This window comes from Vanrija albida (assembly GCF_041260175.1).
Source record: "Vanrija albida strain AlHP1 chromosome Unknown contig_6, whole genome shotgun sequence".
NCBI classification, from domain to species: domain Eukaryota; kingdom Fungi; phylum Basidiomycota; class Tremellomycetes; order Trichosporonales; family Trichosporonaceae; genus Vanrija; species Vanrija albida.
Genome location: NW_027191425.1, coordinates 474,058 through 488,906, shown reverse-complemented (window position 1 = coordinate 488,906; position 14,849 = coordinate 474,058). Strand labels below are relative to the sequence as shown.

Below are 14,849 nucleotides of genomic sequence, written 5' to 3'. Positions count from 1 at the left end.
CTAGCTAGCGAGCGATGCGAGCGAGTGCGCGCGGGGCGGGGGGAGTGCGCTGCGGATGGCGGTGTAGTGGGCCCGAGGGGTCGACTGGGCCTGCCGATATCGACTGCTGCGCACTCGGAATGAGGACGGCTCATCAGAAATGAGGACCGACACGCTATCGTGGGCAGGGTGTGCGGGTTCAGCCGGCACTGCAGCCCAGTCGTCGCGTCCGCCTGCCTGCAGTGGTGCTTTCGCGTGCCGCCGTCGTTTGTCTTCAGTGTCATCCTCATTTCTCGGTGGCAGTCGTCGCTTCCCGGTCCATGCAGCGCTCAGCGGCGTACCCGGCGTTCGCGTCGTTCGCGGGCCGGATGACGCTGAGCGTGCTCCGTGGCATGGCCCATCTTTGCCCTCGCCTGCTCTGCCGACGAGAAGTACAGCCCACGACAATCGACTGGCATGGCCCTCAACCTTCAGCCCTCAACCTTCAGCCCTCAACCTTCAGCCCTCAACCTTCAGCCCTCAACCTTCAGTTCAGCGCCACGCTTCCGCGACACCGCCCTACACGACCTCGTAACCCTCCCGGCAGATGCAATTCCATAGTGCTATGCAAGTTGTGTTGGCGATGAGATTAGGCGGTATTACTTATCACGCAGGCAGCCCGCGGATGCTGTTGGGCCTGGGTTTGGCCCGCGGAGCTTTAGGCCGCCGTGTGGGCGTATCCCTCGGGGCGGTCGTATCTCTCGTGGCGGCGGCGGGCGTCGGGGCGGGCTTGTCGCCGGCAGGCTTGTCGCCGGCAGGCCTATCCCGACCTCCCTTGTCTCTCCGCGCGGGCGTGCGGCTGTCCTTCGGCGCCGGCGTGCTCCTCTCCTTCTGCCCCGGCGCTCCCTTGTCTTTCGGTCCGGGCGTGCTCTTGTCCTTGTCCTTCGGCCCGTGCACTCTCGACACCCGGCGGTTGGCGGTGTCGCGGTTGGCCGCGTCGACGTCCCGCAGCGCACGGCCGCTGGCCTCGACCACGGCGGCGGGCACGCCGCTGGCCCTGCGCCCGGCGTCCCCAGGCGTGGTCGGCACGCCGCTGGCCCTTCGCCCGGCGTCCACCGACGCCGTCGGCACGCCGCTCGCCCGCCTGCTCGGCGCCTTCTTCTTCCTGCTGCCCTCGCCCGCGCAGCCGTCGCTCTCGAGGTGGTTGAATATCGCGCTGAGGGCGAGGAACTGGCGCCCGCACCCGCTGTAGCACACGAACACTGGCTCGTCGTCTGGCGCGGCGTCAGTGTCTACACCGTACCCAGACTTACGATCTGGGGACGCCAGGTGCGCCGACAGCTCTGTCTGCGACGCGTGCTCGGAGCCACACCCGACCTGGGGGCAGCGCCACGCCGTGCCGTTCCACGCTGTATCGGCCGCCTCACGCGGCGCACGCACGAACCGCACCGCGTCGCTCGAGAACCAGCCGTTCGGGTCGCGCGGCGCGACCACGCCGAGAACCGCCTGTCTCCCGAGCTGGCCGCAGGCCCGCTCGAGGTGGTGCGCCAGCCCGGTGGCGGACGCGAAGCCGCCGCCGCACTGCGGGCACGCGAGGTTGGCCGGGCGGTGTGCCGACGAGTTTAGGTGCTGCGTTGTCAGCTGGCACCTCCCCACCGCCTACCATTCGCAAATTCGCATCCGTGTCGCACCGCCGCCCGCAGGGCCCGCAGAACCGGTGCGCCTCGAGCTCGTGCTTGTCCCTCCCCGTCTCGGTGGGCCACGTCTCGCCGCACGCCGGGTCGCGGCACGGGTGGGGGAAGTGGTTCGCCTCGGCCTGGTGCGCGGCCGCGGCGCCGGCGGTCGCCGAGACGAGGGGGCAGGCGCAGCACTCGTGCCGCGGGGGCTTGTGCCCCGTCGCTGCGGTGTGCGCGTCCCGCGCCTCCCGGCCCGTGGGGAACACCTTGAGGCAGGTGCCGCAGGTGTAGTCCATTTCGAGTGGTGGTGAAGTCGAGTGGAGGACACAACTTTTGGTTGTTTGTTTGCGTTGTTGCTGCCGTTGACAAGCCATCTGACGGTCCCCACATGGCGCCTTCAGGCACACCGGGGTGCACCCTGGCCATGTCCACGTTCCGGGAAACTCGTGCGACTGTGGGCGGTGAACTTGTTGTTGGCGTCCATACTCGATGCATTCACGCGTGGGGGTGCGTTCCGAGCTGGTGCTGACCAAGCAGTGCCGACCGGCTCCACACCAACTCTCTGCCACTTACCTGCGTGCCACCTACGAGCGAACAAAGCGCTCGGTCCGAGTCGGAGCCCCATTCGCCACCCAACTCGCGCTAGAAATCCCCAACGGCTCCCACGAGCTGAGAGTGTTCGAGAAGCCACAGAGCCACAGAGGCGCATTATAAAGCAACGCACAACCCCCCCAGCGCTTCTTCTTCCTCCTTCCAACCCATTCCAAGACGCAATGGTCGCGGAACAGCACCCCCGCTGCGGTACCTGCTCCAAGACGTTCCCCGCCGGCGGCCGCGCGCGCGCCGCGCACCTCAACGCGACCGGCCACGCTGCCCCGGCGCACGAGTGTGACCGCTGCTTCGACTGGTTCAACTCGGAGAATGCCTGCTGGGCCCACATGAACGCCAAGAACCACTTTTACTGGCAGTGCCGTGACGACGACTGCTACATCACGCGTCCTACCGAGCACGCGCGCGAGCTACACGAACACAACGCCCACCTCTACTGCGGCGACTGCTACAGGCACTTTGACAGCGCCAACAACCTCAAGATGGTGAGTGGGAAGAGACAGAGAGAAATGAACACGGCTAACACACCACAGCACCTCAACTCGCGCATGCACCGCTCCGACACACTCGAGTGCCCCGCCTGTGACCGCAACTTCGTCTCGGCGACAGGCCTCGCCCACCACCTCGAGCGCGGCTCCTGCCCGCGCGCCCCGAACCTCGACCGCATGGGCGTGTACCGTCTCGTGCGCGAGCTGGACCCCAACAATTGGTTCACCAACAAGGACGTCGAGCTCCGCAAGGTGACATACTCGGCGAACGAGGGCGCCTGGAACGGCTGCGCCTTCGAGTGCCCCAAGTGCCCCCGGGAGTTTGGGTCGCTGCGCTCGCTCAACCAGCACCTCGCGAGCCCGACCCACCTCGAGTACCTCTACCACTGCCAGAAGAGCTGCACCAGGCAGTTCAAGACGTTTGGCGCAGTGTGCAACCACCTCGAGAGCGAGAGCTGCGGTGCCATGACCTTCAACGAGGTGCAGAGGTACATGCAGTCTGTCGTCAGCAGCAACCGCCTCATCACGGCGTACTAGGTACGTCGCTTCAGCGGCACTTCGTCACCTCTTTTGCAGAGCTGACGCTTTCAGCCGCCCAGAATCTATAGCTAGGAAATGTCGAGTGACACGAGTGACGATCGTCAACGTTCGCGCCTCGCCACCGCCACCGACAAGAATGCAGTCTGTGAAGTCTCAAAACTGGTCTCAACCTACCGCGAGGGGTTGTGGACCATCGGCGCTGGTCGCCGTCAGCATAGCCACTCGCCACCATGTGCACCACCCATCGAGCACGAGTATCAACTCCCCACCAAAGCCAACATTGCCACCATGTGCAGCCGCTCACCTAGAAGCCTGGACCACAACAACCATCACCAGCATCCCATGTGCACCCACCGACCACCGAGCATCCCATCCCAGTTGTAGACATAGGGATGCCATTGTACCTGCCTGTGTAGCAAGACTTGTCGCGGCCCACGGCCCCCAGTAGCCGGTAGTTGCCACCGACTTGCTTCGCCTAACATCTCGTCTCGGCTGGTGGTCCGATCACCGTCTGGAACTTAATCAACAGCGACCTACACGCGCCCAGGCTGGGAATCAGTGGCAGGCACGATCGCTCGCGCGCAATGCGAGTGCGGGGCCAACGTGCGTGGCAGTTAATGTCGGGTCGGCTGCGCAAGTGTGATGTCGATCAGCCCGGAGCTGGAATCGCCGGCGGCGGCGGCAGCGGCAGCAGTTGCCGCCGCAGGCTTCAGCACTCCCCCTCGGCGGCCTCGGCGACGGCCATGCCGATGGCGCTCGGCGCACGGCGCTCCCTCGGACCGTGGCGCTGCCGTCGAGGCGAGCGGCGCCGCCACATGTCTCTGCCGTCCGTGCTCGTAGGGGCTAATAGCGACTGGGATTAATACGGTGAGGAATGCATCTTGCCGGATCAGGCAGGGCGGGCGGCCCGGCAGGGCAGGGCAAGCAGGGGCGGGGCTGGGCCTTTGGCTTGGTCGCTGCTGGCTCTGGCGGGTTGCACCACGCCACCCAGTGCCAGGCTGCACGTCCTCGTCCTCATCCTCGGCCCCTGGCTAAAGAGCATGCGCGTCGCCGTCGCCATGATGACTCCTGGCGCATGCACACCGCGCTGCGTGGTGTGAGTGGATTGCGCACAAGGAGTAGATTGCTTGACTGGACTGAATCTGAATGCTCTTCAATCTCCCCCTGGCTGGCTGGGCGCGCCGAATTACTCCCGCTTGGCTGTTGGCCCGGTGGTGGGTAACGCACCGGCTGGCTGCCTGGCTTCTCTGGCTTTGCGCCTGTCCCCCAACCCCACCCGCCAACTTGGACCCACTTTGCTCCCTTGCAGCCTCCGCCGCCACCACCACCGCCGCCGCCTCCCCTGCCTCCTGCGCCGGCCGCCTGCCCGCCGCCCTCTGACACCCAACTGGCTGCATTCCCCTCGTCGAACCGCATCACACCCCCCCACCCCACCCCAGCCAGCCAGCCAGGAGCGAGCATCATCGTCGAGACAGCAACCGACTGCATCACAAGGCTCTCGCAGCTCATCATCCTCGTCGTCGACCCCACCCCCACTACCGCTACACGCTCCGTGCGCACATCTGTTACCTGTTTATACTTGCTCCTTGCCCCCTCCTTGTGCTTCGGCCTTTTTTCTACTTTGCCCCCCCGCCCCCGCCCGCCCCGCCTCGCCTCGTCTCGCCTCGCCCAGCTGCGCGTCGTGTTGATTCTTCCCTTGGTTGATTAACGCACTCTGGCCGCCTCCATCCTTCGATCGATCACACACACGCAAACCAGCCAGTGACCCGTGACAAAGCGACCCATCGTCCCAACCCAGACTTGCTCGTCAACTCCTCCTTTACCATCAATCCATCACTGCACCCCTCTTGCTCGCCATCACCACCCTTGCAAAGACGGCCAAACGCCAACCGACCAAGCCGAGCGCGCACCACACGCCCACGGAAACGCCCTCTGCCAGCCCGGTGAGTCATCCCTCCCACCCCCGTGCTCGTAGCCCATGGCTGCCATCGCACGGCCAACCTTCCCTCCCCCTTCACCCGCCCCCCCCACAGGACCGGGTTGTCACCAGCACCTTTTCGCGAGCTTGAGCATCGTCTTCCCTCCTCCCCACTCTGCGGCATCACACTAGCGACAGGACTGACGCCTTGCCTCCAGGCCTCATCGCACACTCTAGCCGTCGGGCTCTAGCCAAACCGCGATCGCGCCCTCACAGCGATCACAATCGCCCGTGCCCCAGCTGCGAGCAGCGAGTAAACCCGGACCTCCCGACACGAAACTTTCCCACCGCCCATCCACCTTCCTCCCCAACAATGGGTGGCTGCGTCTCGTCTGAATCGACTGCGGTCGACCAACGCAGGGCAACCGACCCCGCAAAGAAGCCCGCTGCCCCACCGGCAGCCGCGACACCAGCACCAAAGGCTGCAGTCGCCACTGCCCCTGCTGCCGCCGCCGTGCCAACACCAGCAGCTGAGGCGCCGGCAGCAGCGACAGCAGCAGCCACTGCAAACGGATCATCCCCCACACCAGTAAACGCGACGGCGGCGCCTGCCGCCGGAGGCAACGCCCAGGGCCTCGCCGCGGCTCTCGCCCAGGCACCAGACGCTGGCGACGTTGGCGGCAAGAGCAGCAAGAGCAACAACAGCAATGTCATTGACCGCCAGCTCGAGGACGACTCGAAGAAGTTGAAGAAGGAATGCAAGATTCTGCTGCTCGGTGAGTGTGACGCGTGGTTGCATCCGCTGACAGGAAGGCTCTGGAGAGTCTGGCAAGTCGACGATTGTCAAGCAGATGAAGATTATCCACCAGAATGGATACTCTCGCGACGAGCTCATGCAGTTCAAGAACGTTGTGTAGGTGGCCATGTCGTTTGAGCAACTCGTGCTGACGCCCGACACAGCCACAAGAATGTTCTCGACTCGGCGCAGGCGCTGGTCATGGCCATGAGGAAACTCGGCGTCGACCCAGAGGACCCCACAAACAGGACACATGCCGACCGCATCCTCGAGTACCGCATCGAGGCCGACGCCCCCGTCCCAACAGAAATTTTCCGCGCGATCGAGGCGCTCTGGCACGACCCCATCATCCCCGTCGTCATGGACCGCTCATCAGAGTTCTACCTCATGGACTCTGCGACCTACTTCTTTGCCAACATTCGCCGCATCTCCGAGCCGGGCTACGTCCCTGACGAGGCTGATGTGCTCCGTGCAAGGACAAAGACGACGGGTATCACCGAGACGCGCTTCAACATGGGCCAGCTCAGCATCCACATGTTTGACGTCGGAGGCCAGCGGAGTGAGCGTAAAAAGTGGATCCACTGCTTCGAGGCCGTCACGTCGATCATCTTCTGCGTCGCCTTGTCAGAGTACGACCAGGTTCTCCTCGAGGAGAACGGCCAGAACAGGATGCAGGAGTCGCTCGTCCTCTTCGAGTCTGTCATCAACTCGCGCTGGTTCCTGCGCACCTCGGTCATCTTGTTCCTCAACAAGATTGACATTTTCAAGCAGAAGCTGCCAAAGGTGCCTTTGGTCAACTACTTCCCAGAGTACACTGGTGAGTCGCGTCGATCGAGGTTGCGCATCAATGCTGACGCACCCAGGCGGTGCCGATATCAACAAGGCAGCGAAGTACATTCTCTGGCGCTTCACCCAGACCAACCGCGCTCGCCTTTCCGTGTACCCCCACTTGACACAGGCCACCGATACGTCCAACGTGAGTAGCATGATGACGCCGTTGTTTCCCTTTCTTACACGCCACAGATCAGCCTCGTCTTTGCCGCCGTCAAGGAGACCATCTTGCAAAACGCGCTGCGCGACTCTGGCATCTTATAGTGTGGCCTTTTTCTCTCTCTCCTCTCTCTCTCTCTCTCTCTCCACAAGTGTATCATCCTCCTCCATTCCGTGCCGCCGTCGCCGTCGCTCTTGCAAGTCCAGTCATAGCCGTAACAGTACTTCATACGTTTGTGTGCACCCTCTCGCTGCCGTCCAAAGCCGTCGCTTTCGCACCGGGCAGCCCGCACGCCACCACCACCACCACCGCCACCACCTCGTCGTCACAATGACGTCTTGTCCAGCCGCCATGTCACTTGACAATGCCGATTGGAACCCTTCACGCGCTTTACATTTTTCGACAGTCGTCATGTGATTGTGTTGCATGCAGTGGAGTGGCGCTGGCTGGAGAGCGGAGAGCGCGTGAGAATGATGGGTGCGAGAGTCGAGTTGGTCGGAGAAGATGCCAAGATGCAGGTTGAAGGTTGCACCGGGTCATAGCCGGGAGATCGGAGTGCTTTGTGCCAAGCCAATGCGGTGGTAGACGGCGGTTGATGGGATGGTCGTGGGATGCTCCGCGGCCGGGCGGGCGGCCGTCACCCATTGTTCAGGCAGAGCGCGGTTACTTTGAGCCGGACCGGGCGGGGGTGGGTGGGGTAGCAGAGCGGCGCGGCGCGGCGCATGAGAGTACACGGTGCAGGTGCAGGTGTTGCTGCGCTGTGTTGCGTCAGAGTGGGGCAGTACAGAGCCAAGCAAGGTTGCTTGTCGGGCCTTAACCCCACTCACTCACCCGCCCCCACTGTGCTCCCCCCACCCTAGACTTTGGACCCCCCGCCATAGTCGTCCGCCCTCCCCCACCACAGCATCAGACAACCACAATCACCGCACACAACGCTCCATCAAACAAGTCTATCGTCTGCATACGAGCGAGCGAGCGAGCGCGACAGCTCGCCACCACGTCCCCCGCGCCCCCTCCCCACTCCCCCACCCTCCCCCACACACGCAATGAGCGACGGCCGTGGGCAGCGCACACACGGCCCGCACGACCAACACCAGCACCAGCACGCACACCGCGCCGCCGCCGGCTACCCGCAGCTCACGCCGTCCGGCCGCGGCGCGCGCATGCGCGACGAGTACCCCTACAACGGCGGCGGCGACGTGACGGCGCACTCGCGCGCGCACCACGCTTCCCCCGGCGTCGGCAGCAGCTCCCACTCGCCCGCCACGCCAAAGGGCGCCGCTGGGGGCGGCGGCGGCACCCCCGAGGCCGGGCCAAGCAAGGCGGCGCTCCGGTGCTCGTTTCCCTCGTGCGGCAAGACGTTCACGCGCAAGGTAGGTGGGTACATGCGGTCGCAGCGCTGACGTCGTGCAGGATCACCTCATCCGGCACGCTGCCAATCGTACGTCCGTGCACTAGCTGCCTCTGCTGACCCCTGCCTTAGACTCGCAGCCAAACTTTCACTGCTCGACGTGCGGGCGGAGCTTCCAGCGCCTCGACCTGCTACAGCGGCACGAGCGCCGCAGGATCTGCGACGACGAGCGGTATCCGAAGCGGCGGAAGGGGAACGAGCATGACGAGCAGCAGGTGGAGCAGGACGACGACGACCTCGACCTCGACCGGGGCGTTCCGGAGCCGCCACCGCCGCAGACACAGCCGCAGGCAGTGTTCCAGCCCGCGCCGCCGCCGGGCGCGCCGCTCGACCTGCTGGATACGGCCGAGCCCGTGACTATCCCACCGCAGATGGGCAGCGACATGCCCGAGCTCGACGTCATGGCCAACCACAACATCGTGATTGACCCCGCGGATCTCGGGTTCGGCCTGTGGCCGCCAGACCCGTGGGAGGCGCTGCTGCACGACGCGTTTGCGCCGCCGCTCGACGAGGGGCCGGCAGATGTGCCGTGGGACTTGAATGCGCTGCTCGGCCCGCATGGCACGCAGTCGCGCACACAGGAGAGCGCAGAGCGGGGCAGCGCACCCGGGCCGCCACATGCCCAGGTGGGGACGGCGCTGGTTTCCAGGGTGCTGGCCGCGTATCCTGTGAGTGTGGGCTGGGCTGGGCAGCGAGGTGGGCGCTGGAGGAGCGGTGCGGGCGTTGCTGAAACTCGCAGGAATCACACTTCTCGGTCGCCGACCTCAACGAGTCGCTGTCAATGTACTGGTCGCACGTCGCGCCCAGCTTCCCGTTCATCCACCGCGGGACATTCGATATCGACACGGCGCCGCCAGAGCTCGTCATCATGATGGCAGTCACCGGTGCGGCGCAGAGACGGCGCGGGGGAGGCGGCGGTGCGCCGCGCGACGACCGGCGGCTGGTCAGGCGAATCCGTGCCCGGCTGGTTGAGGACCGGTGCGGGCTCGAGATGGACGTCGCGACGCTGCAGGCGTACACGCTCTGTCACGTGTACGACGTGTGGCATGGCGACGCCGAGACGCTGTTTGTCGCGCAGTGCATGTGGCCCGTCGTCGTCGCGCACTCGCGCAAGCAGGGAATCGGCGTCACGGGCCGGGTCGCACCCGAGGGCCACACCGCCGCCGTGTGGGCCGCGTGGGCCAAGGACGAGGAGCGCCGGCGTGCAGCCTACTGCGTTGTCACGATCGACACGCAGATCTCGACGTTTTGGAACCAGCACCCCTCGAGACAGCTCAGCATCTTTGCGCACAACTTGTCGATGCCGGCGCCACGGGCCCAATGGGAGGCGCTGACGGCCGCCGAGTGGCTCCGGGTACGGGAACCAACAGCAGCCGCGCAGCAAGACCACAATGCGGGACGAAGAGGGGGGCGGGGAGGATACCTGCCGGGCCTGCACCCCGAGTTCCAGGTCTCGTTCGTGACCGAGGGGTACTCGTCTATTGTGCTCGCTGCGCTGGCCGCCGAGGGCCCTCCGCCGCTCCGTGTCGACATTGACAACTCGTTCGCGGTCGGCGTCATCCTCACAGGGCTCGTCGCGATTGCATGGGACTGCAGAACGCGGGGCGGCATGGGAATCCGCTTCCGGGACGGCACCAAGCACTGGCGCAGCATTGTACTGAACGGTGGGTGTCTCGTCCCTCGTGGTGCTGACCCACACAGCGGTGGTTGCTCTTCGCGCGGCGTACGAGCTCGGGGTGGGCCACCTGCCGGGATGTGTCGAGACACGGGACATGCGCGACACGCTCGCCATCTCCATCATCTCGATCCTGAGCGACATCCCCATGCTCCAGGTTGCTGCCGGCGCGACATCGATCTGCGGCGCGAGCATTGGGCCGAAGCAGTACGCCGACGGCAAGCGACGCCTGCGGCTCTGGGCCACGAGCCCGGACGCGTGGACCTGCCTGTGGCAGTCGGCGCGATACCTCCGCGAGACGCTGTTCGCCGACTGGGGGCTGTACACCCCGTGGGCGGTGTTCCTCACCACGGTAAGTCTGCTGGAGTAGGAGGAGGCTGACGCCAGCTCGTGGTATGGGCGTATGGCTCGGCCGCGTCGCGCGAGGACCAGCGGCACTTCCCAGGGCCGACAGACAACCCCCAGGCAGCCGCCACAGCCCTGCTGGACGGCATCTTTGCGTCGCCCACGCGCGTCGACCACCTCGACCACGGCGTCGCCGACCTCGTCGTGACCGTCGCGGCCAAGCTCGACGCGACGGGCAGCCTCATCGACCGGACCAACGCGCAGCTGCTCTGGCGCCTCACGGCCGCCAAGCGGCGCTAGCATCTTGCATCGCATCTTGTATCATGGCATGGAGCCGAGTTGTACGGTGTGTGTGTGTGTGTGTGTGTGTGTGTGTGTGTTGGGGGCGCTTGTGGCTGTGCGGGGCATCCGGGGGACAATATGGGCGGCGCTGGGGTGGTCGTCCTGCTCTTTTGTCGCCTGTGCACACTCACAACTCCAACTCGTCCCTCTCTTGACTCTCTAGCTTACTGCACATGGACGGCCGTGCGCAAGCCACCTGCAACGGGGCTGGCAAGTCCACTCGACCGCGACACAAAACGCACACTGCGACATCGCCTGTCGCACCACCGCGACTCGGGCGGGGAGTAGGGTGAGTATCACACAGACACACTGCCCCGACTGAACCTGCAAGACGACTCCCCGGCGCGGCGTTCGACGGTGAGTGAATATCATGATGGGCCTCAGCTCGCTTCCACCGATGCTTCCTCCGCCGCCGTCCACCCAACTCACACTCGGCCACGACAAAACGACAACAAACTTGCCGTCCCCCGTCCTCCGCTCCCAGGCCTCCCCGACCTATGCATTGGCCATCATCCGAAGCGGCATCGCAAAGTCGAACAATTGCCCCTCGCTCCCGCCGCCGCCACGAACAACCACCAGCCAACCATTTGCTCCCGCTCCCTCAAAAGACTAGTGCTCCCGGGAAGGATCGAACTCCCGACCATAGTGAATAAAGTTAGCATCATAAGCACTATGCTCTACCGGCTGAGCTACGAGAGCGTGGCGCCACTTTTGCCGCGCCCTAGTAGGCTGTAGGCGCGCGGCGGGGCGTGCGGTGGAGGCGAAGGCGCCGTGAGTTCCGAGCTCGTGCTGTGCGCTGTGGGGGGCGTGCAGCGGCAGTTGGGGCGGCGGAGGGGGTGCTGTGCTCGCGGGGCGGGGGCGTGAAGGTGGTGCGTGGGCCGTGGGGGAGGACGGCCGGCTGGAGGAGGAGAGAAGAGAGGAGGGGAGGGGCGGCTGGATGTGCGCTCGTCGTACATCGGCGCCGTGGGTTGTCAGTGGTGGTATGGGCTCGGTGCATGTGGTGGGGAGTAGGGCGTGACGAGATGCGCCGTGGGCGCGGATAGAGGCTCAAAGGGCAAAGTGGCAAGAGCGACAAGGATGGGCGAGGGCGAAGGGGAGGGGCGAGGAGGGGTGCCATTGATACCGAGCCAGGGCGGTCGCCCTCGCCCGCCGCTCGTCTGTGCGGACAGGTGGAGATTGGCCGCGTGCGAGGTTCTCGGGCCGGCGGTAGGTCTGCAACAGACGGGGGATTGAGGGGTCCAACAACGCTGCCAAATGTACAATCCGAGTGGGGCCGCCCCACCGCGCCGCCCAGCCGGCGGGTGTGATGAGGAGAGATCCCATCCGCGCCACCCAGCCGGTGGACGCGGACGCCGTTGTCGTGGCCTGTAGCCCCGCAGCCCAGCCAGCTACGGGGTTCAGTGAGGGCTCCACCCGCGCCGCCCAGCCAGCGGACGCGGGTGGTGAACGGTCTTCCCGGGCGCGCCGCCCAGCAAGCGAGCGCGATCGGGGGTTGAAGCAGACGAGTTGCCCAGCCGGCGGGGTCGAATGCTAAACCTGGGGGTGGGGGGGGGGGGGGGGCACTATGCGCGCGAGGTGGGGCTGTGGGCGAGGTGCAGGGGTGCTGGAGGCCGACTGGGGGAGGAGGGGGAGGGGGCGGGGGTGGGGGGATGGCTGGGTGCTGTGCGTCGACTGCGTCGGCGGCTCGAGATCGCCAGTGGTGTAGTTGACTCGGTGTGAGGGATTAGGGCTGGTGGCGATATGCGCGGTGGGTGCGAGTAGCGGGCCGAAACGCAGAATGGGAAGAGGGACGATGAAGAGGGGGTGGGAGGTGGGGCGTGGCGTGGGTTCCTTATACCGAGCCAGAGCGCTCCCGCTCGCCCACCGCTCGTCTGCGGATGGGCAGGAGTGTGACAGCCCTCGAGGTGCTTGGGATAGCAGTACAGACTGCAACAGACGAGGGATTGAGTGGTCTCCGAAGCAGTTGTCGCTGTAACGAGTGTGCAGTCCGCGGCTCAGCCACCTCCACCGCTGGGCCCCGCACCCGTCCCATCGTTACGTCGACAACACCCGCACCAAACCTTGTCATCGCACACTCACCATGCTCGCGCGGATACGAACCTGGCTCGCAGGCCCAACCGAGGGGGGCTATGAGCTCGTCGCGGCCGGCGAGCGCGCCGACGACGCGCGAGGTCAGCTCGCTCACCCCACGGCGCACCACCTCGCGACCCTCCCCCACGTCCCCGCGCCGATCCCCGCGGCGTCCTACGCCATCGCGCTCGTCGAGTTCGCCGAGCGCGCGTCGTACTATGGCGTCGGGGGCGTGTTCACCAACTTCATCCAGCGGCCCCTCCCGCCAGGCGGGAACGGGGCCGGCGCGCCGGCGCCAGGGAGCGAGGCGACGCCTGGCGCGCTCGGCCGCGGCCTGCAGGTGTCCACTGCGCTCACTGGCCTCTTCACGCTCCTCGCGTTCACTACGCCGCTGGTGGGTTGCGGCTGTGGGAAGCGCTGACGCCAGGCCGGCGGCGCGCTCGCAGACATGCGCTGGGGCAAGTTCCGCACCATCGTCATCGGGACCGCTGTGGCTGGCGTCGCGCACGTCGTGCTCGTTTACGGTGGGCTGCCGCCTACGCCGCGCTGACAACCCAGCCGCGCTCCCGTCCGTGCTGCAGGCCGAGGCGGCCTTCACCCCGTTCCTCGCCTCGCTCCTCCTCCTCGGCGGGTCGACTGGTGCGTCGTGCCCCCGCTCCCGCTGACGCCAGGCCTCATCAAGGCGAACATCGCGCCGCTCATGGCGGAGCAGTACACCCCCGAGGGCGACTACCTCGCCACCCTGGCCTCGGGGGACAAGGTCATCGTCGACCGCGAGGGTACGCGCCGCGCGCGAGCAAGCTGACCAAAAGCCACGGTGCAGCGCATCATGTCGTCGTACTACCACTCGATCAACCTCGGCGCGTTTGCGGCGATCGCGTCGACGTTTGCAGAGAAGGTACGTGTGTCCGCAGCCCTTCTGACTCGTATGTCCACGACCCGCTGACTCACCAGTACGTCGGCTTCTGGCTCGCGTACCTCATCCCCGGCGTGAGTGGCTCCTCCCCGCGGCAGCTGACCCCAGGCAATGTTCCTCCTCATGCCGCCGGTCCTGTACGCCGTCTACCCGTACCTCGCGCCGGCGCCGCCGCCGAGCAGCTCGCCGCTCGTCGACGCGTACCACCTCGCGCGGCGGGCCATCGCCGCCAGGCCCGGTGAGCGTGCGCACGCCAGCACCGACGAGAACGACGCGTCGCACGCGCTCGAGGCGTGCAAGCTCTTCGCTTTCTTCGCCGTCTACAACATTGCCGACGGCGGACTCAACTCGCTCATGACGAGTCTGGCGGGGTCGATGACGACGCATGTGAGTTGCAGTGGGGACCAGGATGCAGCTCACGCGCAGGGCATCCCCAACGACGTGCTCGAGAAAGCGTAGGTGCCCCCTCCAGCCGGCCACGCTGACCCCCAGCAACCCCTTCGCCATCGTCGTCTCCATCCCCCTGCTCAACAAGTTTGTCTACCCCGCCCTCGAGGCGCGCCGCATCCCCCACGGGCCCGTGCGCCGCGTCGTCGTTGGCTTTGTGCTCGCCGCAGCTGGCATGCTGTGGTGCGCGCTCCTCCAGTGGGCAGTGTACCGCTCCTCGCCGTGCGGGTACGCTGCCACGAGCTGCGAGGAGGTGTCCCCGCTCAGCGCGTGGCTCGTCCTCCCTGCCCCGCTGCTCGCTGGGCTGAGCGAGTCGATCGCAGTCGTTAGCGCGCTCGAGCTGGCGTACACAATGTCGCCGCGTGGGTCAGGATGATTGCGACGCGGCTAACCCCTCAGCTGGCCTCAAGTCCATCGTCACCTCCCTCTTCCTCTTCACCCAGGCCATCTCCGCCGGCATCGTCCTCATCTTCGTCCCCGTCATGCGCGACCCGGCGCTCGTGTGGCCCTTCTTCCTCACCGTGGGTTGTGATCGCGGACAAGCTAACCCACCAGGCCGCCTTCACCACCCTTGCCGGCGTCGGCGTGTGGAAGCGATTCAAGTACCTCGACGCGACGCCACACTAGACCGACCCCGCCACGCTAATAGATGCCATACCATCACGCA

The 14,849-nt window shown here is 65.9% G+C and overlaps 5 protein-coding genes and 1 non-coding gene across 6 annotated transcripts; 4 read left to right on the top strand and 2 right to left on the bottom strand.

The window, feature by feature from the left end:
- Positions 1–624: 624 nt before the first annotated feature.
- On the bottom strand, positions 625–1,930 carry Q8F55_007546 (uncharacterized protein; the record flags this gene model as incomplete). Its single annotated transcript, XM_069355970.1, has 3 exons — positions 625–1,232; positions 1,272–1,587; positions 1,622–1,930. The coding sequence occupies 3 exons, from the start codon at positions 1,928–1,930 to the stop codon at positions 625–627; spliced, it is 1,233 nt and encodes a 410-aa protein (XP_069205811.1).
- A 477-nt stretch (positions 1,931–2,407) lies between these two features.
- On the top strand, positions 2,408–3,268 carry Q8F55_007545 (uncharacterized protein; the record flags this gene model as incomplete). Its single annotated transcript, XM_069355969.1, has 2 exons — positions 2,408–2,728; positions 2,777–3,268. 2 exons carry the CDS (start codon positions 2,408–2,410, stop codon positions 3,266–3,268), a joined length of 813 nt encoding a protein of 270 aa, XP_069205810.1.
- Positions 3,269–5,562: 2,294 nt separating this feature from the next.
- GPA2 (Guanine nucleotide-binding protein alpha-2 subunit) lies at positions 5,563–7,080 on the top strand (the record flags this gene model as incomplete). Its single annotated transcript, XM_069355968.1, has 5 exons — positions 5,563–5,965; positions 6,003–6,102; positions 6,150–6,802; positions 6,849–6,961; positions 7,009–7,080. The coding sequence occupies 5 exons, from the start codon at positions 5,563–5,565 to the stop codon at positions 7,078–7,080; spliced, it is 1,341 nt and encodes a 446-aa protein (XP_069205809.1).
- A 942-nt stretch (positions 7,081–8,022) lies between these two features.
- On the top strand, positions 8,023–10,707 carry Q8F55_007543 (uncharacterized protein; the record flags this gene model as incomplete). The annotated part of the gene is made up of 6 exons (XM_069355967.1): positions 8,023–8,349; positions 8,390–8,417; positions 8,460–9,055; positions 9,127–10,051; positions 10,089–10,414; positions 10,450–10,707. 6 exons carry the CDS (start codon positions 8,023–8,025, stop codon positions 10,705–10,707), a joined length of 2,460 nt encoding a protein of 819 aa, XP_069205808.1.
- A 655-nt stretch (positions 10,708–11,362) lies between these two features.
- On the bottom strand, positions 11,363–11,448 carry Q8F55_007542. Its single transcript has one exon. It is a non-coding gene; the product is annotated as a tRNA-Ile (tRNA).
- Positions 11,449–12,829: 1,381 nt separating this feature from the next.
- On the top strand, positions 12,830–14,809 carry Q8F55_007541 (uncharacterized protein; the record flags this gene model as incomplete). Its single annotated transcript, XM_069355966.1, has 11 exons — positions 12,830–13,213; positions 13,247–13,343; positions 13,378–13,458; positions 13,491–13,598; positions 13,632–13,717; positions 13,774–13,809; positions 13,844–14,122; positions 14,162–14,190; positions 14,228–14,544; positions 14,582–14,703; positions 14,738–14,809. The coding sequence occupies 11 exons, from the start codon at positions 12,830–12,832 to the stop codon at positions 14,807–14,809; spliced, it is 1,611 nt and encodes a 536-aa protein (XP_069205807.1).
- Between the last annotated feature and the right edge of the window lie 40 nt (positions 14,810–14,849).